Genomic DNA, 25,047 nt, shown 5'->3' on the forward strand with positions numbered 1-25,047 from the left:
TAGACTGGACTATCCCCACTGTCCCCTCCCCTTTCTGTATTGTTATCAAATCCCATTAGACTTTTTAGCCCTGCTGTTTGACGGTATTAAAATAAAAGTTTTTGTAAATAGTAGGAGAGTCTTTTTTAAGTTTTTCTTTTTTGTTTTTTATATCCATGTGACATTCGTGTGATGTCCGTTTTCATATTCATTATAAAATACAGTTCCATTGGTTAATAATGGAAATGTATCTGTAAAAAGAGGATGCCACACGGATGTTCTATGTGGATTCAAATTATTTTTTTACACACCCATAGACTTGAATGGGAAAGTCTTACCCAAGACTCAAAAGAGAAAACTGCATACTCAAATTTTTTCTCATGAGAGTCGGACTGAGAGAAAAATCAGTAATCTGAACAGCCTTAATTAATGTGTCAGTGTGCTATCTGAACTGCATGAGGCCTGAAACTGATGTGTGTATGGCTTAAATGAAACTCTGTATGTCAGTGTGCTGTCCGAGCACAAGGTGGTGTGAAATGGATATGTGAAAGTAGCCTAACTAATTTAATAACAAACTCCATTAAAGATTTTTTTTTTTTTTGTTTATTGTTTCTAGTGTTTTTACAGGTTTCACCGTTAGGACTCATTCGGACCGGCATAGGATCATTGTTTTAAATTGGTTAACGAGGGACAGTAAGGTAGTGTTTATTTAAATAAAGTATTTTCTTAACTATGTTAAGACTGGATAAGTAATGGGATTTCTACATTCTACACATGAAAATGGTTTCTTACTTTTGTGGATTCTTTGATATACAACAATGTTTGATTTCACATTATAAAATTACCATTTTGGGAACATGAAAATGGCTACTTCTTCCCTGTGTGTGTTCTTTGATGTCTAACAAAACTTGATTTGTCTGTAAAACATTTCCCACATTCGAAACATGAATATGGTTTCTCCCCTGTGTGAATTCTCTGATGTGTAACAAGATTTATTTTCTGATTAAACCCTTTCCCACATTCTGAACATGAGAATAACTGCTCTCCTGTGTGTCTTCTTTGATGTGTAACAAGATTTGTTTTCTGATTAAAACATCTCCCACATTCTGAACATGAAAATGGCTTCTCCCCTGTGTGAATTCTCTGATGTATAAGAAGAGTTGCTTTGCTTATAAAACATTTCTCACATTCTGAACATGAAAATTGCTTCTTTCTAATTCGAACTCTTTTACGTTGCTTGTCCCTTTTGTTATTTTTATTTTGCTTAAAAATCAGTGATGAATCCGTAGATAGAACCTGTTGAAAAGCATTGCTTGAAAGATTTTTGCTGTGATGGACTGGAGGCATTTCTGGGATAGTATCATACTCTTCATGAGTGTATGCTGTAACATTATGATCATCTGCTTTGACTTCTGATATCGTATGTTCCATTGAGCTCCTGGTACAGACATCTTTCAAAAATGAAACGATTATTATTATTCAGTAACACTGCCTTATAGACATATTAATTGAAATAAAATTTATAATAACCTTTCCATATCAAAATGTCTATAAAGTTTAATACTTCAACTGATTAACACATTGGCAACCACAGTAGACCTTGAACTACTACTAGAATTTACCTTGGCTTTGCTCCTGATGTCCATCTGGCTGATTTCTAGGTATGACACAATTCAATTTTTCTTAAAGTAATGTATTGCATGACCTATGGACTCCCTACATTGAAATCCAAATCATTGTTGACGGTTGAATTCCAAAAATACTGTGGACACAGTTGTCCAAAACCAAGCTCGCTGCAGTTTTTCTTTTTCACCTTGATAGTAAACATAATCATAAAATAATAACTGGCTAATAGTGTTAAGTTAGATGTGGTCTGCAACCTCTGGTGGATCGAGTTTATGGATTCTCTCAATTGGAGCATGAAGTTACCAAACAAATTCCAACTTTGGAATTTTCCTTTTATGCTGCAGCTTTCAGCCCCCGTCACACACAGCGATCTCGCTAGCGAGATCACTGCTGAGTCACAAGTCTTGTGACGCAACAGCGATCTCACCAGCGAGATCACTGTGTGTGACACTTACCAGCGACCGCCCCCCCCTGCCGGGTATCACTGATCGTCCTGGAATGGCCAGGACATTTTTTTGATCGCTGGTCTCCCACTGGCCAGCACGCATCGCTGCGTGTGTGTGGTGCTAATAAAAATATGGATATCTTACAGCCTACATATTATAATATATTGTTTATATGCTTTGATATAGTATGGTCACTAGACCAAGGGTGGAAAGTATTGCAAATATGAAATACGGTTGTTTGAATCCAAACACTATATATTGCAATATACTATGGCGTAATATCATTGATGCTGAACTTTGATACTGAGCCACAGAGTGTTCGCTCTGTGTTAATACTGTAAGACAATTAATTAATTAATTGTTCTGTGTTCTTTGAAGCTCTGTGTTTCAAAGATTCATTATCCTGATTTGCACACAAGTGACCACTGTGATATTTGCTTTGACAAACAGTGATAGATACTGAATACTTTCACTTTTCTATACCCTGCCAATTGGGTTAACCCCTTCATGACCCAGGCTATTTTGACCTTAATGACCTGGCCATTTTTTGCAATTCTGACCAGTGTCCCTTTATGAGGTAATAACTCAGGAACGCTTCAATGCATCCTAGCGATTCTGAGAGTGTTTTTTCGTGACATATTGGGCTTCATGTTAGTGGTAAATTTAGGTCGATAATTTTTGCGTTTATTTGTGAAAAAAATGGAAATTTGGCAAAAATTTTGAAAATTTCGCAATTTTCAAATTTTGAATTTTTATTCTGTTAAACCAGAGAAGTATGTGACACAAGATAGTTACTAAATAACATTTCCCACATGTCTACTTTACATCAGCACAATTTTGGAAACAACATTTTTTTTGTTAGGAAGTTATAAGGGTTAAAAGTTGACCAGCGATTTCTCATTTTTACAACAAAATTTACAAAACCATTTTTTTTGGGACCACCTCACATTTGAAGTCATTTTGAGGGGTCTATATGGCAGAAAGTACCCAACAGTGACACCATTCGAAAAACTGCACCCCTCAAGCTACTCAAAACTACATTCAAGAAGATTATTAACCCTTCAGGTGCTTCACAGGAACTAAAGCAAAGTGGAAGAAAAAATGGACATTTTAATTTTTCCAACAAAAATTTTGTTTTAGCATCAATTTTTTCATTTTCACGTGGGTAACAGGATAAATTGGATCCTAAAATATGTTGGGCAATTTCTCCTGAGTACAATGATACCTCATATGTGGTCATAAACCACTGTTTGGGCGCACGGCAGGGCTCAGAAGGGAAGGATCGCCATTTGACTTTTTGAATGGAAAATATGCTGGAATATTTAGCGGTTGCCATGTCGCGTTTGGAGAGCCCCTGTGCGCCTAAACATTCGAGCTCCCCCACAAGTGACCCCATTTTGGAAACTAGACCCTCCAAGGAACTTATCTAGATGCATAATGAACAATTTGAACCCCCAGGTGCTTCACAAATTGATCCGTAAAAAAAAAGTACTTTTTTTTTCACAAAAATTTTCTTTTAACTTCAGTTTTTTCATTTTCACATGGGCAACAGGACAAAATGGATCCTAAAATTTGTTGGGCAATTTCTCCTGAGTGCACTGATACCTCATATGTGGTCATAAACCACTGTTTGTGCGCACGGCAGGGCTCAGAAGGGAAGGAGCGCCATTTGACTTTTTGAATGGAAAATATGCTGGAATATTTAGCAGTTGCCATGTCGTTTTTGGAGAGCCCCTGTGTGCCTAAACATTGGAGCTCCCCCACAAATGACCCCATTTTGGAAACTAGACCCTCCAAGGAACTTAACTAGATGCATAATGAGCAATTTGAACTCCCAGGTGCTTCACAAATTGATCCGTAAAAAAAAGGACTTTTTTTTCACAAAAATGTTTTAGCCTCAGTTTCATTTTCACATGGGCAACAGGATAAACTGGATCCTAAAATTTGTTGGGCAATTTCTCCTGAGTACACAGATACCTCATATGTGGTAATAAACCACTGTTTGGGTGCACGGCAGGGCCCGGAAGGGAAGGAGCGCCATTTGACTTTTTGAATGGAAAATTAGCTCCAATCGTTAGCGGACACCATGTCGTGTTTGGAGAGCTCCTGTGTGCCTAAACTTTGGAACTCCCCCACAAATGACCCCATTTTGGAAACTAGACCCCCTTAAGGAGCTTATCTAGATGTGTGGTGAGCACTCTGAACCCCCAAGTGCTTCACAGGAGTTTATAACGCAGAACCGTGAAAATAAAAAAAAAATTTTTTCCCTCAAAAAATGATATTTAGCCCACTATTTTTTATTTTCACAAGACTAATAAGATAAATTGGACCCCAAAAGTTGTTCTCCAGTTTGTCCTGAGTACGCTGGTACCCCATATGTGGGGGGAGACCACTGTTTAGGCACACGTTGGGGCTCGGAAGGGAAGTAGTGACGTTTTGAAATGTCGACTTGATGGAATGGTCTGCGGGCGTCATGTTACGTTTGCAGAGCCCCCGATGTACCGAAACAGTGGAAACCCCCCACAAATGACCCCATTTTGGAAACTAGACCCCCTAAGGAGCTTATCTAGATGTGTGGTGAGCACTCTGAACCCCCAAGTGCTTCACAGAAGTGTATAACGCAGAACCGTGAAAATAAAAAATATTTTTTCCCCTCAAAAAATGATTTTTAGTCCACTATTTTTTATTTTCACAAGGGTAACAGGATAAATCTGACCCCAAAAGTTGTTGTCCAGTTTGTCCTGAGTATGCTGGTACCCCATATGTGGGGGGAGACCACTGTTTGGGCACACGTTAGGGCTCGGAAGGGAAGTAGTGACGTTTTGAAATGTCGACTTGATGGAATGGTCTGCGGGCGTCATGTTACGTTAGCAGAGCCCCTGATGTACCTAAACAGTGGAACCACCCCACAAGTGACCCCATTTTGGAAACTAGACCACCCAAGGAACTAATCGAGATGTGTGGTGAGCACTTTGAACCCCCAATTGCTTCGCAGAAGTTTATAACGTAGAGTGGTGAAAATAAAAAATAATTTTTTGTCCACAAAAATTTTTTAGCCACCAATTTTTAATTTTCCCAAGGGTAACAGGAGAAATTAGACCCCCAAAGTTGTTGTTCAATTTTTCCTGAGTACACTGATACCCCGTATGTGGGGGTAAACCACTGTTTGGGCACACGTTGGGGCTCGGAATGGAGGCAGCACTGTTCGACTTTTTGAACACAAAATTGGCTGGAATAAATGGTGGCGCCATGTCGTGTTTGGAGACTCCCTGATATGCCTAAACAGCGGAAACCCCTCAATTCTAACTCCAATCCTAACCCCAACACACCCCTAACCCTAATCGCAACCCTAGTCATAACCCTAACCACAACCCTAACCCCAACACACCCCTAACCCTAATCCCAACCCTAATCATAACCCCAACAAACCCCTAACCCTAACCCTAATCACAAACCTAACCCTAATCCCAACCCCAACCCACCCCTAACCCTAATCTTAACCCTAACCCTAGCCCTATTTCTAACCCTAACCCTATTTCTAACCCTAATTGAAAAATAAAAATATTTTATTTTTTGTCCCTATGGGGGGTGATAAGGGGGGCGGTGATTTACTTTTTTTTTATTTTGATCACTGTGAGAGTTTATCACAGTGATCAAAATAAAAAAAATGAATCTGCCGCCGGGAAATGCCGGCGGGCACACTGCGCATGCGCCCGCCATTTTCCAAGATGGCGGCACCCATGGACCGGGACGGCGGGACACTGGGAAGGCCATGGGGGGTTAGTGAGTATCGTGGGGGGGATCAGAATTTTGGGGGTGGGGGGAGTGGAGGGAAGGGGGGCAGATTGTGACAGCGGTGGCCGATCGCCGCCGTCAGTCGGTGGCGGCGGCCGATGGGCGCCGTCAGTCAGCGGGGGGTTAACTTAGTGTCTCCAGCCATGTACGATGCTATTTCAGCATCGGCCATGGCTGGATTGTAATAGTTCATCAAATTTCATTGATGAAATATTACTATCGCTCTGATTGGCTGTTTCACTTTCAACAGCCAATCAGAGCGATCGTAGCCACGGGGGGCTAAGCCACCCCCCCGTGGTGAAGCACAAAGGGTCCTGTCACTGCGGGTCGGGTGACCTTTCCGTGACCCCGGTCACCCAACCCACAGGGGGCTTTGAAATCATGACACAGCATATGCGTCATGGGTCGGATTGGCTCCGACTTTCATGACGCATACGCTGTGTCACAGGTCAGGAAGGGGTTAAAGAAATTGGGGGGTGGTTGATAGGAATTCTACAAGGAGCTTTCCAACTAATTCTGTGTGGTATTCTAATATCTATAGGGTTAAGAGTTGTGTGGTGTATTCTTACACGTGCTAGAAAAATTACAAAGACAATAGGAAAAACATCAACTGTACAGATAATGAATATTTATGCTGCTTGAACAAGGAAGTCTTGTGTTCAATAATAGTATGATGCTCGGAGACAAGGGAGACCAAAATGCTTTGATGGTCTCATGTAGCAATGGTCATGCATGACATCAATAATCATGGACCGATTGTGATACAAATGAGACAAGTATGAGTGTGTGACTGGGTTATGATAGGTATCCAGTTCTCAGAATAGGGGATTATGGAAGTCATGCTGATCACATGCCACCATCTTAAAGCGTTATGCTATGATCATGAAGAGTTAACTTTGTAACAAGCAACATATGTTGAAGTTTGAACAGTGACAGACAACCTTGATTGTTAGAGGACATGCCTGTGGCAAACAGGTCTTGGGTTGTAATCAGTAGCAAACAACCTTCAAGCATTGTGCTATTGTTAAGAGACATACCAGTGGCAAATATATCTTGGGTTGGTGCAAACAAACTTTAAGATTGCAGTAGTCTATAACAAACAGACCTTGAAGTCTTGTGCTGTTATCAAGACAACAACCAAATGTGCAATTGCAAGATACTGATGATTCTCCCTAAACATACTGCACAGATGTAACAGGGAGGATGTGGGAGTTGTGTATAAAAAGGTGGACCCTGTGTCAGTGAGGTAGGGACATTTCCAGAAGGTATCTTGGATGCACGGTTTCTGTGATGACAAGACCAGAGTATTTCCTTCTCGCTGACACTGTGGTCCCTCCAGTGTAGAAATGATGTTACAATACTTGGTAATGTATAGTATTGATGCTTTTTTCTCTATGTGCTATACTTCATATTAATTGTATGATTCACATGAAATGAATTAACACAAAACAGGGTAATATTATATTTGCCATTCCATAATTCAGCATTATCCTGATGTAATCTTAATAAAATTGTGTCATATCCAAGTGGTGCCTTCTTTAAAGCCATATCCGAATCTTATTGCTAAACAGTTGGCAATACAGTGTGGCAGGCGGGAGACCAGCGATCAGCGAGCTGGCGCTGGTAACCAAGGTACACAATGGGTTCCTAAGCGGCGTGCAGCGCTTAGAAACCCGATGTGTACCTTGGTTACCAGCTCCCTGCACCAGCGCGCTGGTAACTAAGGTACACAGTGGGTAACTAAGCGACGTGCGTCGCTTGTTACCCACGTGTCGCTGATCGCTGGTGAAGCTGCCTGTTTGGCAGCTCACCAGCGACCATGTAGCGACACACCAGCGATCCTGACAAGGTCATATCGTTGTTGGAATCGCTGGTGCGTCGCTATGTCTGACGGGGCCCTAAGCGCCAACGCCTGAAGTCAAGGTCAGTTTATCTGATCAATTTTCTAGAGATAACCATTTCTTTTGTGCTTTTCTGTCAGTTGTAAAAGATATTTCTAGACCAGTCCTCTGGATCTAAACAGCTAAATATTAGATTTGTATTTCATTATTACAGAATGATCTTCAGATTTGGACATTTTCTTTCTTATTGATCTCCATAGATATTATCTGTGTAAATCATTAAAGGGAACTAATTTTAATTTTTGAGTTTTCATTTTCTTACTTCTCTTTTTAAAGAGCCATAGCTAATTTTATTTTCTTTTGTGGGTTGAGCTATAATTTTGTATGATAACGTTCACCTTACTATATAATGTCCTGACAACCTGGGAACAAAATTGCAAGGGGGGTCAAAATGTAAACTTGCGATCTGTGTGCTGGAAAAATGATCTGGCGTGAAGGTTCTCCCGGTCAAATTGTGGCTATAACAAACTTTACACATTTTTATTATGTTGCATATTAGTGGTATATTTTGAAATATCTGATTTTTACAGATATGGCAATACTAAATATGCTTTTTTTTCCTGACTGATGTTGGAAAAAAAAGTGGGTGGTTTGATATGAAATCCTTTCATTTACAAACTTTTCAAATTATATTTTATTACTATAGCCCCCTTAAGGGACTTGGTCACTTTGATCATCACATTGCTTGTACTATACACTGCAATACATCAGTATTGCATTACATAGTAGTAGAATGTTATTTTCACTAACCCAAGTCACAGCCATAAGGACTAAGATTGAGGTTATTGGAGCCTTCCAGGTGCCACAGCAATCCATTGACTCTGCGTGATGGCCTAACGAGTATGATGGTTGACAGAACATACACCAAATTTAATCAAAACCATTTACATGCTATCAAAAAGTGACGGTGGCTTCTAAATGGTTAAACAGCAGTGATCAGATTTAGCTCTGTTTGCCATTACAGGCATCCTCCGCATATCGATTTTGAAGGGTTATAACTTATTTATTGGACTGTAAAAAACTTTGATACAGCATATATTAAAATCATAAAGTACAGTGGGGAAATAAGTATTTGATACAATGCTGATTCTGCAAGCTTTCCCACCTACAAAGAATGGAGAGGTCTGCAATTTTTTGTAGGTACACTTCAAGTGTAAGAAACAGAATCTAAAAATAAAAAACAAAAAGACCCCACATTGAACTTATAATAATCCTCAAAGAAATATAATCCCCTCATATATAAGAGCATATAGGAACCCACTGAGTTCAACAAAGAGATACTGGGATCCAAACTGTACAAGTACAAATATCACATTTTTCATTAACCCCTTTACCCCCGAGGGTGGTTTGCACGTTAATGACCGGGCCAATTTTTACAATATTGACCACTGTCCCTTTATGTGGTAATACAGTTAGGTCCATATATATTTGGACAGAGACAACATTTTTCTAATTTTGGTTCTAGACATTACCACAATGAATTTTAAACAAAACAATTCAGATGCAGTTGAAGTTCAGACTTTCAGCTTTCATTTGAAGGTATCCACATTAAAATTGGATGAAGGGTTTAGGAAATTTAGCTCCTTAACATGTGCCACCCTGTTTTTAAAGGGGCCAAAAGTAATTGGACAATTGACTCCAAGGCTATTTCATGGACAGGTGTGGGCAATCCCTTCATTATGTCACTTTCAATTAAGCAGATACAAGGCCTGAGTTGATTTGAGGTGTAAACTTGCATTTGGAAGGTTTTGCTGTGAAGGAAACATGCGGTCAAAGGAGCTCTCCATGCAGGTGAAACAAGCCATCCTTAAGCTGCAAAAACAGAAAAAAAACATCCGAGAAATTGCTACAACATTAGGAGTGACAATATCTACAGTTTGGTACATCCTGAGAAAGAAAGAAAGCACTGGTGAACTCATCAATGCAAAAAGACCTGGGCACCCACGGAAGACAACAGTGGTGGATGATCGCAGAATAATCTCCATGGTGAAAAGAAACCCCTTCACAACAGCTAACCAAGTGAACAACACTCTCCAGGAGGTAGGCGTATCAATATCCAAATCTACCATAAAGGGAAGACTGCATGAAAGTAAATACAGAGGGTTCACTGCACGGTGCAAGCCACTCATAAGCATCAAGAATAAAAAGGCTAGACTGGACTTTGCTAAAAAACATCTAAAAAAGCCAGCACAGTTCTGGAAGAACATTCTTTGGACAGATGAAACCAAGATCAACCTCTACCAGAATGATGGAAAGAGGAAAGTATGGCGAAGGCGTGGTAGAGCTCATAATCCAAAGCATACCACATCATCTGTAAAACACGGCGGAGGCAGTGTGATGGCTTGGGCATGCATGGCTGCCAGTGGCACTGGGTCACTAGTGTTTATTGATGATGTGACACAGGACAGAAGCAGCCGAATGAATTCTGAGGTATTCAGAGCCATACTGTGTGCTCCGATCCAGCCAAATGCAGCCAAACTGATTGGTTGTTGTTTCATACTACAGATGGACAATGACCCAAAACATAAAGCCAAAGCAACCCAGGAGTTTATTAAAGCAAAGAAGTGGAATATTCTTGAATGGCCAAGTCAGTCACCTGATCTCAACCCAATTGAGCATGCAATACACTTGTTAAAGACTAAACTTCAGACAGAAAGGCCCACAAACAAACAGCAACTGAAAACCACCGCAGTTAAGGCCTAGAAGAGCATCAAAAAGGAGGAAACACAGCGTCTGGTGATGTCCATGAGTTCAAGACTTCAGGTAGTCATTGCCAACAAAGGGTTTTCAACCAAGTACTAGAAATGAACATTTTATTTACAATTATTTAATCTGCCCAATTACTTTTGGTCCGTTTGAAAACAGGGTGGCACATGTTACGGAGCTGAAACTCCTAAATCCTTCATCCAATTTTAATGTGGACACCCTCAAATGAAAGCTGAAAGTCTGAACTTCAACTGCATCTTAATTGTTTTGTTTAAAATTCATTGTGGTAATGTCTAGAACCAAAATTAGAAAAATGTTGTCTCTGTCCAAATATATAAGGACCTATCTGTAACTCTGGAACGCTTCAACGGATCTTGGCGATTCTGAGAATGTTTTGTCGTGACATATTGTACATCACATTAGTGGTAACATTTCTTCAATATAACTTACATTTATTTGTGTAAAAAACGGAAATTTGGCGAAAATCTGGAAAATTTTGCAATTTTTAAAACTTTTAATTTTTATGCTTTTAAAAGAGAGAAATATGTCGCACAAAATAGTTAATAAATAACATTCCCACATGTCTACTTTACATCAGCACAGTTTTGGAAACATTTTTTTAGGAAGTTTTAACAGTTAAAAGTTGACCAGAGATTTCTACTGTAATTTTTACAACAAAATTTACAAAACCATTTTTTTAGGGACCATCTCACATTTGAAGTCACTTTGAGGGGTCTATATGGTAGAAAATACCCAAAAGTGACACCATTCTAAAAATTGCACCCCTCAAGCTGATCAAAACCACATTTAAGAAGTTTATTAACCTTTTAGGTGTTTCACAGGAGCAGAAGCAACGTAGAAGGAAAAAATAAACATTTAACTTTTTAGTCACAAAATAGCTTAGTTACTCACCGATAACGGTGTTTCTCGGAACCCATGACAGCACCACGGAGAGAGGGGGTCCGCCCATCAAGGACAGGAACCTACAGACAAAAGAGCGGCACCTCTCCTCCGCCCCCAGTTGGTTACAGAGCATCAGAGGGTCTCCCGGTTAGTTAATAACAAAAGTATATACATAACATTATAATTTGCATACTTATAGAGAAACCTCGTGACTAAGAACACACTCTACACACATTAAATCGTGCTCACCGCACACGTGAAAAAAGGGGGGGAATTAAGCGGGTGCTGTCATGGGTTCCGAGAAACACCGTTATCGGTGAGTAACTAAGCTATTCTCCCTCACCCATGACAGCACCACGGAGAGAATTTCAGAGATTGGTAGCTTAGGGAGGGACCACCGCCTGAAGGACCCTTCTCCCGAAGGTCAGGTCAGACGCAGAGGCTAGATCTAGGCGATAGTGTTTGAAAAAGGTAGAAGGTGTTGACCAGGTGGCCGCCTTACAGATCTGTTCTATCGATACCTCCGATCTTTCTGCCCATGAGGTCGCCATTGCTCTTGTAGAGTGGGCTTTTAGACCCTCCGGGATGGTATTCCCGCTGCATGAGTATGCCAGGGCAATCGCGTCTCTTATCCATCTTGCCAGGGTACTTTTGGACGCCCCGAGCCCCTTACGAGGTCCCTGGAAACACACAAAGAGAGATCCTTCCTTCCTACATCCCTTGGTGGCCTCTAGGTAATGCACTAAGCACCTCTTCACATCTAATGTGTGAAATTTCTCCTCTCCTCTATTCGTAGGGTTTGGGCAGAAGGAAGGAAGGACTACCTCCTGTGATCTATGGAAGTGTGTTGCTACCTTGGGCAAATATGCAGGGTCAGGTTTCAATATAATTCTATCCTCCATAATTTTAATGAATGGGGGTATTGCCGATAAGGCTTGAATGTCACTTACTCTGCGGGCCGATGTTAGGGCCACTAGCAGTATCGTTTTTAATGATAGGGTCTTTAGTGGAGCTGACTGAATAGGCTCGAATGGGGGTCCTGTTAGGGCTGACAACACTAAGTTCAGATCCCATGATGGTACTTTCTGGGTAGCTATTGGTCTATACCTGGCTGCGGCCCTCATAAACCGTGCCACCCAAGGGTCGCTCGCTACCTCCTGATTATAGAGGGCGCCCAGGGCCGCTACCTGTACCCTCAGTGTGTTAGTCGCTAGTCCCTGTTCTAACCCCCTTTGGAGGAATTCCAGGATTTTATCCATTTGTATTCCATCCTGAACCTTTGCCCCCGAACTGGATAGGAATTTTCTCCAGGTTCTACCATAGGCTTTGATTGTAACTGGTTTTCTACTTTTTTGTAACGTGGAAATTAGATTTTCTGAAAATCCTTTCCCCCTCAGCAGTGACCTTTCAAATTCCATGCTGTTAAATGGAGGTTCACTGCTTGGGGGTGTAGCACAGGGCCCTGCGATAGAAGGTCGGGGAGATCTGGTAGAACCCAGGGGTCGGTTACTGACATTATTCTGAGCCATGAAAACCATGTTCTTTTTGGCCAGAAAGGGGCTATAAGTATTACCCGAGCCCCCTCTTCCCTGACTTTCCTTATCACCGCCGGAAGGAGAATGGTCGGTGGGAAGGCATACAGTAAACCCCGTGTCCATGGGAGCATAAATGCGTCCAGGGTGTGAGGATTCCCTTTGGGATTCAGAGAACAGAATGTTTCCACTTTTTTGTTTTTGTGGTCTGCAAATAAGTCTATGTCTGGGGTTCCCCACATTTCCACAATCTTCTGAAAAACGGACTGATTTAGAGCCCACTCCCCCTGATGTAGTTGGGTACGGCTCAGAAAGTCTGCCGTTTGGTTCTCTACTCCCCGTATATGTAGCGCCGATAGGGACAGTAAGTTTTTCTCTGCCAACCCGAATATCTCGAAGGATGCCTCCATTAGCGTTCTGGACCTGGTTCCCCCCTGGTGGTTTATATAGGCCACTGTTACTCGGTTGTCCGAGAATATCCGGACATGATGGCCTTTTAATGCTGGCAAAAAGTGACTCAAGGCATAATTTACTGCTAGCAGTTCTTTTTGATTCGAGGAGGCTTTTAGTTCTTGACTTCTCCATCCCCCTTGAGCCACGCTGATGCCCATGTGTGCTCCCCAACCCACAGGACTGGCGTCGGTGGTAATTACATGTGTGATTTTGGCCTCCCAGGGGATCCCTTTGGACAAGTTGTTTTTGTCCTCCCACCAGGCTAGGGAAAGAATAGTTTTTGAACCTAGCGTAATATGATGTTCCAAGTGGTCTCCTAAGGTCCGCTGGTTGGTCAGGATATCCCATTGCAGATCCCTCATATGTATTTGTGCCCACTGGACCGCCGGCAAGCATGCAGAGAGGGACCCTAACAGGGACATTGCTCGTCTTAGTGTCATAGAGGGGTTTTGCCTCGCTTTTTGTACTATATGAATAATTCTGTCCCTTTTGTGATCTGGCAAGTAACACACTTGGATGTTTGAATCCAGTGTCAGGCCTAGGAACTCCTGGACTCTCTTTGGTTCCAGCCTTGACTTTTTCAGGTTCAGAAGCCACCCGAGGTTTTTTAGAGTGCTCATCACTCGGTCCCTCTGTTCTGTGCATTTCTGGCCTGAGTTGCTCGCTATTAAAAAGTCGTCCAAATAAGGCACTATCAGAACATCCTGTTCTCTTATGTGAGCCATCATCTCTGCCACCAATTTCGTAAAGACCCGTGGAGCCACTGAGATCCCAAATGGCAGGGCCTTGTATTGGAATTCTCTTATTTCTCCTGCTATCGAGACTGCTAGCCTGAGGTATTGCCTGGATTCTTTGTGAATGGGGACATGGTAGTAGGCATCGCTGAGGTCTAGGACCACCATAAAGCATTGCGGAAAGAGAATTTTGATGGTCGATTTGATCGATTCCATCTTGAATTTTTCGTTCTTGATATAGCAATTCAGTCTTTTTAAATTTATGATGGTGCGGAAGGTGCCGTCTGGTTTGGTTACCAGGAAGAGAGGCGAGTAGAACCCCCTGCCTCTCTCCTGTGGGGGAACCTCCTGTAGGACTTTTTTGTCCAACATACTCAGAACCTCCTTTTCGAGGGCGTCCTGTTCGTTTTTTGACGACCTTATCGGGGTAATTATGTATTTTTGCGGCGGGAGAGAATGAAAGTTTATCCTTAATCCCGATCTTACAAGATTTATCAGCCAGGGATTGTTGGATATTTTCTCCCAGGCTGGGAGGAAAAACCTTAGTCTCCCTCCCACCCTGGGCCCACAGTCACTTGGCGGGTTTTTTATCCTGGGACGAGTTACCGAAGATGAACCCCCTGTCCCTTCTTCTGTCTTCCCATTTTTGGTCTCTCGGGGGTCTCCTCTGGAAGAACTTTTTGTTCCGAAAGGACCGTTTAAAGCCTGTGGCGGTCACAGGTCCTAGGTTTGGGAAGCCTTTCTTTTTGTCGCCTGCCTTTTCGAGGATGTCATCCAAGGTTTCCCCGAAGAGGAATTTTCCTTCACAGGGAATGGCGCATAATTTTATTTTTGTCTGGAGATCCCCAGGCCAACATTTTAACCATAAAGCTCGTCTAGCTGCATTCGACAAGGCTGCTGTTTTAGATGACAATCTTATCGAATCAGCCGAAGAGTCGGCCAGGTAGGCTGCCGCCCCTCTTATCATTGGCATGGATTCCAGGATTTTATCTCTGGGAACCCCTTCCCTTATCTGTCTCTCCAATTGGTCTATCCATACCATAAGAGCTCTGGAGGTACAGGTTGCCGCTACCGCCGGCCTGATGTTTCCCCCTGCTGATTCCCAGGTGCCCTTAAGTAGGGTATCCGCTTTTTTATCTAACGGGTCTTTCAGGGTACCCATATCTTCAAAGGGGAGTGCAAACTTTCTTGAAGCTTTGGCTATCGCCACATCTAGTTTGGGGGCCTTATCCCATGATGTGGATGCTTCCTCCTCAAATGGGTACTTCCTTTTGATGGAAGGAACTGTGGAGCTTTTCCTATCCGGTTTTTCCCATTCTTTATCTATGAGGCCTTGGACGTTCTTATTTAACGGAAATACCTTCCGTTTTTTTTGACTCAGTCCCCCGAACATAATGTCCTGGACTGATCTATCAGTCCGGGGGTCTTCCACCCCCATAGTGGATCTTACCGCCTTTACTAAGGCATCCACTTCGTCCAGGGGGAAACAATGACGACCTTCCGTCTCCTCATCGGAGGATGACGAGTCGGTATTTACAGTATGGGAGGTGACTTCCCCTGACGATAAGCTGTCTGATTGGGACTCTATCACCACGTCCCCCTTCCTTCCCTTCCTTTCCCGTTTTCTGGATGAAAGGGCACTCTGAATTTCTGCGCGGATTACCGCCCTTAGGTCTGCGGCATGATCCGGGGTTTCACCGCCGAGGACCTCCTGTATACAGGAGTCACACAATTTTTTCTCCCAGGGCGTTGGTAATGGTTTCCCACAGGTGGGGCATTCCCTGTTCTTGGTCTTTTCTTTCTTCTTTCCCTGATAAGGGAAAGAAGTCTATTACAATGGGGAACATTCACGAAGATCCACTTACCCCTCATGCGCGGTTGCAGGTACCAGTTCTGGAAGTGGATCCAAATCCCTCACTGGGCAATCCACGGCAGGTGACTTGCTCCTTGCAGTAGACTGCTGCGTGGAGTGGCTGCTGGACCTGCTCCCCCGTCCGTCTTTATCCTTTTGGCGGCGCTGGTGATGCTGCCTTTGTTGCTGCTGCTGCTGCTGCTTAGGCTGCTGTAGCTCCTCATGCTGGTCGCTATCCATCGCGCCTGAACGCTTCCAGCTCTGAGGCTGCTTTAGCGTTCCCAATTTGAATAAGCCGCCCTGGCGTCACCTGTCTTCCCGGCCTGCACCGCTCTTCCCCCGGGGAGTGCGTACTGCGCATGTGCCGACCGCGGGGACCCGGAAGTTCCTCATTCTACTTCCGGGGCAGCGCCATCTTGGTACACCTGTGTACCCAGCGCTGCCCCTATCCGGCGTCCCTCGGCCCCTACTCCTCCCGGAGCGGCGGCCCGGTCCTCCCCGCCCGCTCACCCTGGACAGCCCCTCAGCTGCAGCGGTGGCGGCTTCGGCAACCGACCCCGCCGCGACAGGGGCCTTCCCGCTGTCTGACCGCGGACGGGGCGGTCCCGGATCTTCACCTCCCGGTAAGCGCTGCGCTCTTGCTGCCGTGGTTCACCCGTCAAGGACAGGAACCCAACTGGGGGCGGAGGAGAGGTGCCGCTCTTTTGTCTGTAGGTTCCTGTCCTTGATGGGCGGACCCCCTCTCTCCGTGGTGCTGTCATGGGTGAGGGAGAAATGATATTTTAGCAACAATTTTTTTTATTTTCCCAAGGGTAACAGGAGAAATTGGACCCCAAACCCAAAAAGTTGTTGCCCAATTTGTCCTGCGTACGCCGATACCCCAAATGTGGGGAGGAACCACTGTTTCGGCGCACACAGGGCTTGGAAGGGAAGGAGTGCCTTTTTTTTTCAAACTAAAATTGGCTGGAATTGAGATTGGACGCCATGTCGCGTTTGGAAAGCCTCTGACGTGCCTAAACAGTGGAAAACCCCCATATGTGACCCCATTTTGGAAACTAGACCCTCTAAGTAACTTATCTAGATGTGTGGTTAGCACTTTGAACCCCCATGTGTTTCACTAAAGTTTATAACGCTCGGGCGTGACAATAAAAAAAATCACATTTTTTCCACAAACATGATTGTATAGTCCCCAATTTTTTATTTTCCCAAGAGTAACAGGAGAAATTGGACCTCAAAAGTTGTTGTCCAATTTGTGCTGAGTACGCTGATATCCCATATGTGGGGGGGACCACTGTTTGGGTGCATGACAGGGTTCAGAAGGGAAGGAGCGCCGCTTAACTTTTTCAAACTAAAATTGGCTGGAATTGAGATCGGATGCCATGTCGCGTTTGGAGACCCCCTGATGTGCCTAAACCCCCCATAAGTAACCCCATTTTGGAAACTAGACCCCCTAAGGAACTTATCTAGATGTGTGGTGAGCACTTTGAACCCCCAACTGTTTCACTAAAGTTTATAACGCCTGGGCACGAAAAAATAAATAAATTCCACAAACATGATCATTTAGTCTCCAGTTTTTAATTTTCCCAAGGGTAACAGGAGAAACTGGACCCCAAAAGTTGTTGTACAATTTGTTCTGAGTACGCTGGTACCCCATATGTGGGATAAAACTACTGTTTGGGCACACATCGGGCATCGGAAGGGAAGTAGTGACGTTTTGGAATGCAGACTTTGATGGAATGGTCTGCAAGCGTCATATTCCTTTTGTAGAGCCCCTGATGTGCCTAAACAGTAAAAAAAAAAAAAAAAAAAAAACGCAAGTGACCACTTTGGAAACTAGAACACCAAGGAACTTATCTAAATGTGACCCCTTTTTGGAACTAATCTACTGTTTCCTGTAAATGTAAGTAAATTAGTAGTGCATGGAGGTGTGGTACAATTTGAAGCAATCTTTCATACACAGGCCAGGTTTTTCGGAGCAGGTGTCACATTGATAAATGGTGTCCTTGCGTATTCCCCTTTTGTAACGCAATTGGCACCTTTTTTGCGACTTTCCTCTTTTTCCAGTTTGCGGGATCTCCCCCGGGATATGCTGACCTGGTACAATACAAGCACCTTCAGTTCCGGAAGTACAGGGGACCACTCCTTCCTGAGTGCCAAATATAACGGCCTTAACCACTACCTCCTTGAACCAAAGGTACCACGTATCGGTGTGGCATGCACATCGTGACAGCAGGAAAGCGTTGAGCATTGACATTTGTACGATATGCATTGCCAGCTTTTTGTACCACACCCTGGGCTTTCTCAAAGCGCTGTACGGTTGGAGGAGTTGATCGGAGAGATCAACGCCCCCCATGTTTTTGTTGTACCACAGTACACCGTCTGGTTTGCAGACCTGTGTAGAGGTACCTCGTACAGTACTGAGGGCGCTGCCATCACCGTGTCTTGTGGTCAAGACAAGGAGATCCCTCTTGTCCTTGTATTTGACCACCAGTAGGTGGTCGCTACAGTGGGCTCTGCAGTCACCCCTTCTGAGCATCTGCACAAGTAACATTTTCGGGAGGCCTCTTTGATTTTGGCGGACAGTACCACAGGCTGCAGTACCTCGCGCAGAGAGGAATTTGTAGAGTGGGATGCTGGTATAAAAGTTATCGTGTAGAGGTGCAAATTGCCTCTTCAGAGAGGAAGAGGACTTGAACTCTATAGCGCCACCTGTTAGTAGTAGCAATCCTACAAGTCACAAGCAACCCTTTAACGAGTCTTGTAATCTGACTTAGGATAAAAGCCAAATCAGATCGGTGTAGAGGTGATAACCTTAATCCAGCAGTGGGTGCACCAAATCCCACACAATTTTGCCACTCACTCCCCAGGATATTCAGGGGGTTCAATCCTGGTGTCCTTTCCTTCGTACACTCTAAACCTGTGGGTATACCCTGAGGGATTCTCACACAGTTTGTAGAGTTTAAGTCCGTACCTGGCCTTCTTGCTGGGCAGATACTGACGGAATCCGAGCCTTCCCTTAATATGAACTACGGACTCATCCACGCAGATGTCCCTTTGGGGCACGTACATTTCAGCAAACTTTTTGTTGGAGTGTTCGATGACCGTCCGAACTTTGAACAGATGGTCAAAGTTGGGGTCATCTTGTGGGAGACACTGTGCATTATTGGTATAATGCAGGAATTTGTGGATTGCCTCAAAACGCGTCCGGGCCATGACCATTTGGAACACTGGAGTGTTGTATAAAATATCAACACTCCAATATAGCCGAAGTTCTGGCTTCTTTAGGATCGTCATGTTAAGGATCAGGCCCCAAAACTGCATCATTTCACCTACTCTACAGGAGACCAGTTAGAATGTGATGAACCGGGGTTTTGTTCCAAAAATTGATGAGCATATAAATTATTTTGCTCCACAATGAGGTTAACAAAATCCTCAGAGAAAAAGACTTTGAAAAAGTCTATTTCTGTGAGGCCGATGGTGTCAAACTGGATTCCTGATTCAGCAACAAAATCAGGAATCAGTGGTTTGTAATTTTCGGACGGCAAGGTCCATACCGGGTCTGCAGTGGGATGTGCTGGTTCAGCTTCATCTTTGGGAAAGGTGGGCGCTGCCTCATCTTCTGTACTGGGATGTCTGCGTGGCAGTTCCACAGGACCCGAGGAGGAAGATGAAGAGGAGGAAGAAGATGAGGATGAAGAATCTCAAAAGTAAAGAAATGTGGGATCCTCTCCCTCGCTATCAGTGTCGGAGGCAAGGAAAGCCTATGCCTTCTCCAATGAATAGCGCTTTTGGGACAAAAGTGACGAGTGGGACATTTATTTTGTGAATATGGTGCTTTGCGTGTACTTTATTAATAACTGTGAATGTGGGGGATATAGTGATTGGTGTAAAACTTTTATCTGAAAAGAAAAAAGTTAAAAGAAAAAAAGCAAACAGGGAGAAAAAAATGCCTGTGAAAAGAAAAGTGTAAAACAGCAGGCATGTGCTCTGATAGGTGAACTGCGTCACTTATCAAAGTTCGGCGGCTGCTGGATGTGCGCATGGAGGTGGCGCAAAGGGAGGTGAGAGAAAAGCGAGCACAAGTGTTGATCAGTGAACAGCATCACCAATCAACGCTCGGCGGCTGCTATATGTGGTGGAGGTGGCGCAAATGGGAGGTGGAAGTGAGTAAAAAGAGGGGGAAAGGGAAGGGGGGATCAGGGATCAACACTACAGGTGTAGTCTCTCTTCTTTCTTCTGTCTTCTTTCTTCAGCAGGCCCAGCACAGGAGGAGATCTGGCAGTATGACTGCTCTGCAGGAATCCTCACCTAGTGTGAGGACCTGCAAAGCAGTCACACATAGGTCAGAGATAGATGACAGACAGCTCACAGAGCGGTCATACCGCTGCTGTGACCTGTCATTGATGGAATCGATGATCAGATCGATCCCACCAATCAGAGATTTACCTGGTGACCCTAGCAACAGCCTAGGATCGGCGCTCATAGCTCCGATCCTAGGCAGGTCAACGGCAGGTTACCAGCAGGGCACAGTGCGGTCACACCGCAGCTGTGCCCTGTGATTGACGATTACATCGATCGCGCCAATCAGCAGCTGCAGGCCTTTCCCTAGGTGCCGGCCTATGATCAGTGCTCTTACCGGCAGGGTACAGCACGGTAACACCGCTGCTGTGCCCTGCAATTGACGCAATCGATATGATCATCAATTTCACCAATCTAAGCCGTTTTGGTCGATGCCTGGCGCTGCCAGGCACCGGCCTAGGATAGAGTACATTGGTACTCGATCCTATCCTAGGACATCAATGTTTCAGCCAATCTGATTGGCTGAAACAATGTTAGAGGATGCGATTGGCTGTTCAGAATTGAACAGCCAATCACAGCGATTGGGAGGCCAGGGGACACAGCATCCTGGCATCGGAATTTTAATGCGATCACCGCGACTTAAGTCGCAATGTCGCATTAAAGGGCATGACGTACTGTTCTGTCCATGGAAATTAAGTCACAGGTCACATGGACGGAATAGTACATCCAGTGGCAGAGATGGGTTAAATTTAATTAATAGATAATAATACATTCAATGGTATATGGAAGGCAGCCACATTAAAATAAATAATGAACAGACAACAGGAGCAGATAAAACAATTCACCCCACTATAGTAAAAGCGTACACTGTCCTGAATATGTGAACAGTCATAGATATGGTAAATAGCTAACACACATTCTAGTAGGATTGTGCATAATTATCTAGAAAAATGTCACTACCATGTGTTGAATCAATAGTTCACATAGACAACAAATGGAGTAGAAAAGTCATAAAAGATATAGAACAAGGTCTCTAATAACCACCTAAAACAGACCCTCATAATTCTCCTAGCCGTCCTGGCTCCTGCCTAATATTCCCAGGTTGAGGAGGCTGTATCGGGAGGTCAGCAACATGTATGTGCGTCATCTGAAGCTCTGTGCTGTAGAAACAAAACCGGAATTAACCTGTAGATCTGTTGCACTCAGTGCGGAAACCCAGCAATGGGAGTATACAGTATATTAGCCAGTGCACTATTCTGAGTAGCATGGGCTGTAATGACGGGGTCATGAAAGAGGTATCATACTGTGTGTGTAATATGTGTCCCTCTGTCCTGCCTTTCAAAACTGGGAGATGTATCTCTACAGCAAAGGAAATGTCTGGATGAGAAAATAACTGAATAAATAACTGAATAACTCTGTATAAATACACCTTACTTAGCTCTGCACTGGGGACTAAGGGGTAACGTTTCTCCTTATGGTGAGTGACAAGCCAAGCCTGGCATGCCAAGAGTGAGGAGTCTTATAAGCACTGCATGCTCCTCTGGGGTATTAAAGGGAATCTGTCACCCCATTTTTCGAGTATCAGCTGCTGGCACCGCCATCAGGGGCTTATCTACAGCATTCTGTAATGCTGTAGATAAGCCCCCAGATGTAACCTGAAAGATAAGAAAAATGAGTCATATTATACTCAAACGGGGGGGAGGTCTGGTCTTGGTCCGATGGGTGTTGCGGTATGGCGCCTCCCATCTTCTAATGGTGACATCCTCTTCTTTGCTGCCTGTCGTGGCTCCTGCGCAGGCGCACTGCTCTGCCCTGTTGAGGGCAGAGCAGAATGCTGTAGTGCGCAGGCGCCAGACCTCTCCCGGCACCTGCGCACTGCAGGACTCTGCTCTGCCCTCAACAGGGCAGAGCAGTACACCTGCGCAGGAGCCACGACAGGCAGCAAAGAAGAGGACGTCACCGTTAGAAGATGGGAGGGGCCGGACCGCGACACCCATTGGACCAAAACCGGACCCGGACCGCCCCTGGGTGAGTATAATACAACAAATTTTTCTTATCTTTCAGGTTACATCGGGGACTTATCTACAGCATTACAGAATGCTGTAGATAAGCCCCTGAGGGCGTTGCCGGCAGCTGATACTCGAAAAATGGGGTGACAGATTCCCTTTAAAGCGATATTAGTAGTAAACCTGTATATTACCTGTAGTCATAGTGTATGCAAGTATGGGGGTAAGGAACAACCTTGACGTGTGTTTCACTGACTAGGAATGCAACTTCATCAGGAGATATTGATTCAACACACAGTAGTGACATTTTTCTAGATAGTTAAGAACAATCCTACAAGAATGTATGTTAGATTTTTATCATAAGTAAGACTGTTCACATATTCTGGACAATGTACACCTTTACTATAGTGGGGTGAATTGCTTTATCTGCTTTTGTTGTCTGTTCATTACTTACTTTAATGTGGCTGCCTTAGGTAAACCACAGTATATATTATTGTCTATTAATAAAATTTGGATATTTAAACTTGTAGAATTTGGATCCACAAAAAAAAAAATCACATTGTATGATTTTTAAATAATTAAGTTGCATTTTAATGAATGAAATAAGTATTTGATATAATAGAAAAACAGAACTTAATATTTGTTACAGAAACCTTTGTTTGCAATTACGGAGGTCATATCATTCCTGTAGTTCTTGACCAAATTTGCACACACTGCAGAAGAGATTTTGGCCCAGTCCTCCATTTAGATCTTCTCCAGATCTTTCAGGTTTTTGTCTGTCACTGGGCAACATTGAGTTTCAGCTCCCTCCAAAGATGTTCTATTGGGTTAAGGTCTGGAGACAGACTAGGCCACTCCAGGACCCTAACATGCTTCTTACAGAACCACTCCATAATTGACCTGGCTGTGTGTTCTGGGTCAGTCATAGTGTAAGACCAGCCACGACCCATCTGCAATGTTCTTACTGAGGGAAGGAGGTGGTCGCGATACATGACCTCCTTCATCCTCCCTTCTATATGGTGCAGTCATACGGTCCCATTTGCAGAAAAGCACCCCAAAAGTATCTTGTTTCCCCCACCATGTGTAGGGACAGTGACCTGATGGACAGACGTACTTGTCAGTTATAACAGATGGATAACAGCTGGGCAGTAAAAGTGATAGGCAGTACCCTGGGTGACCACAAGGTGGCAGGGGGGAGTGTGAGGAAAAGGACTTGACAGCAGCTTAGGGCTAGGAAACCGTTGGTCATGGGGGGCGGAGTTACAGGGAACCGGGAAAGATATAAATACTGAGGGAGGGTTCCAGAAGATGTTAGGGTTCTAGGTAGAGCGGCCCAGGTGATGACCACCCCCTATACAGGGAGTGTTAGGGGCAGGCCCAAAGGGGATGGGACCACGACAGCCGGAACCAAATTGACGACCCGGGGAGTAAACAGAAGAGCAGATCAGAGAATGAGAGGGTATATGAGGAATTGAGTGGGCCCGGGACAGGAGGAGACAGGCTGCGGGAACCGGGCAGGATCAGGACGGAGCCGGGACCAAAAGCTGGAATGGAAGGACACAAGGAGATTAGGAGACTCTGGCCTAGGGGCTCGGGCAGAACACCAGATAGGGGAAGGAAGCGAACTATGCCGGAGACAGACAGTTACTGAGGCAGAGGACCAGGCGGGGAACAGGCACCGGGGAATACAGGATGGCGAAAACAGAGGACCCGGGGAGAGGGGTAGGAGGACAGAACGAAGAGGAATGCAACAGCAGGGAGAACTGGACAGGGATCTCAGACGGAAAACAGGGCAGAGAGCAGAGCGCAGCAGGGGGTGCGCAGGGACCTGAGAGTCGGGGGTGACGCTGCGCAGGAACGCTAAGCGCCACGGATCATGACAAACAGGCGTCTTACCTGTCAAGACGCCACGCAGAAATACCCGGTGGGCGCCGCCATGATTAAACACTGCAGGTTTGAGGAGCGAGACGTGGAAGGAGTTGGGAATCCGCAGAGAGGCAGGTAGTTTTACTTTATAGGCCACATCATTGATGCGACTCAAAACCTCAAAGGGACCAATGTAACGCGGGCCCAATTTATAAGAGGGGATCTTAAGTCGGATGAAGCGCGAGGATAGCCAGACCCTATCGCCCGGATGATAAGGAGGGGCGTCCAGGCGTTTCTTGTCGGCGTACCTCTTCATCCGATCACTAGCTCTCTCAAGGGCCCCTTTCATCTCCTCCCAAATTTTAGAGAATTCCGAGGACAAGGAGTCAGCCGCCGGCACGCCCGAGGTGGGGGAAACGGGAAGAGGAATGCCCGGGTGTTGCCCAAAAACTACAAAAAAGGGAGATTTGGAGGAGGATTCGTTGGGGCGATTGTTGTGGGCGAATTCCGCCCAGGGAAGCAGCGAGACCCAGTTGCTCTGTGTGCATTAGAAAAATGCCGAAGATAAGAGGTTAACACTTGATTGATTCGCTCCACTTGGCCGTTGGATTGCGGGTGGTAGGCAGAGGAGAAATCCAGGGCTACCCCCATTGAGCCACAGAGGGCTCTCCAGAAACGAGAGGTGAATTGAACACCACGGTCAGACACGATGTGCTGGGGAAAACCATGAAGTCGGAAAATATGATGCACGAAGATCTTCGCCAACTCGGGCGCAGAAGGCAGACCAGGCAGAGGGATAAAATGAGCCATTTTGGAAAAACGATCCACCACCACCAAAATGACAGTGCAGCCGGAAGATGGAGGTAGATCCGTGACAAAATCCATGGCGATGTGGCTCCAGGGGACTGACTGTACCGGCAAGGGATGTAAGAGACCAGAGGGTAACCGT

The 25,047-nt window shown here is 44.6% G+C and overlaps 1 protein-coding gene across 1 annotated transcript in view; it reads right to left on the minus strand.

Annotated features, from left to right (window-relative positions):
• Positions 1 to 25,047, minus strand: part of LOC141051169 (uncharacterized) — an 872,784-nt gene that overhangs the window by 217,005 nt on the left and 630,732 nt on the right. The window contains exon 23 of the mRNA XM_073548034.1: positions 848 to 1,430. Within this exon, the coding sequence (XP_073404135.1) occupies positions 848 to 1,430 (583 nt within the window). The remainder of the gene's footprint in view (positions 1 to 847; positions 1,431 to 25,047) is intronic.

Source organism: Dendrobates tinctorius, unplaced genomic scaffold (assembly GCF_039654945.1).
Source record: "Dendrobates tinctorius isolate UK_male_01 unplaced genomic scaffold, ASM3965494v1 ptg000155l, whole genome shotgun sequence".
Taxonomy (NCBI): Eukaryota; Metazoa; Chordata; class Amphibia; order Anura; family Dendrobatidae; genus Dendrobates; species Dendrobates tinctorius.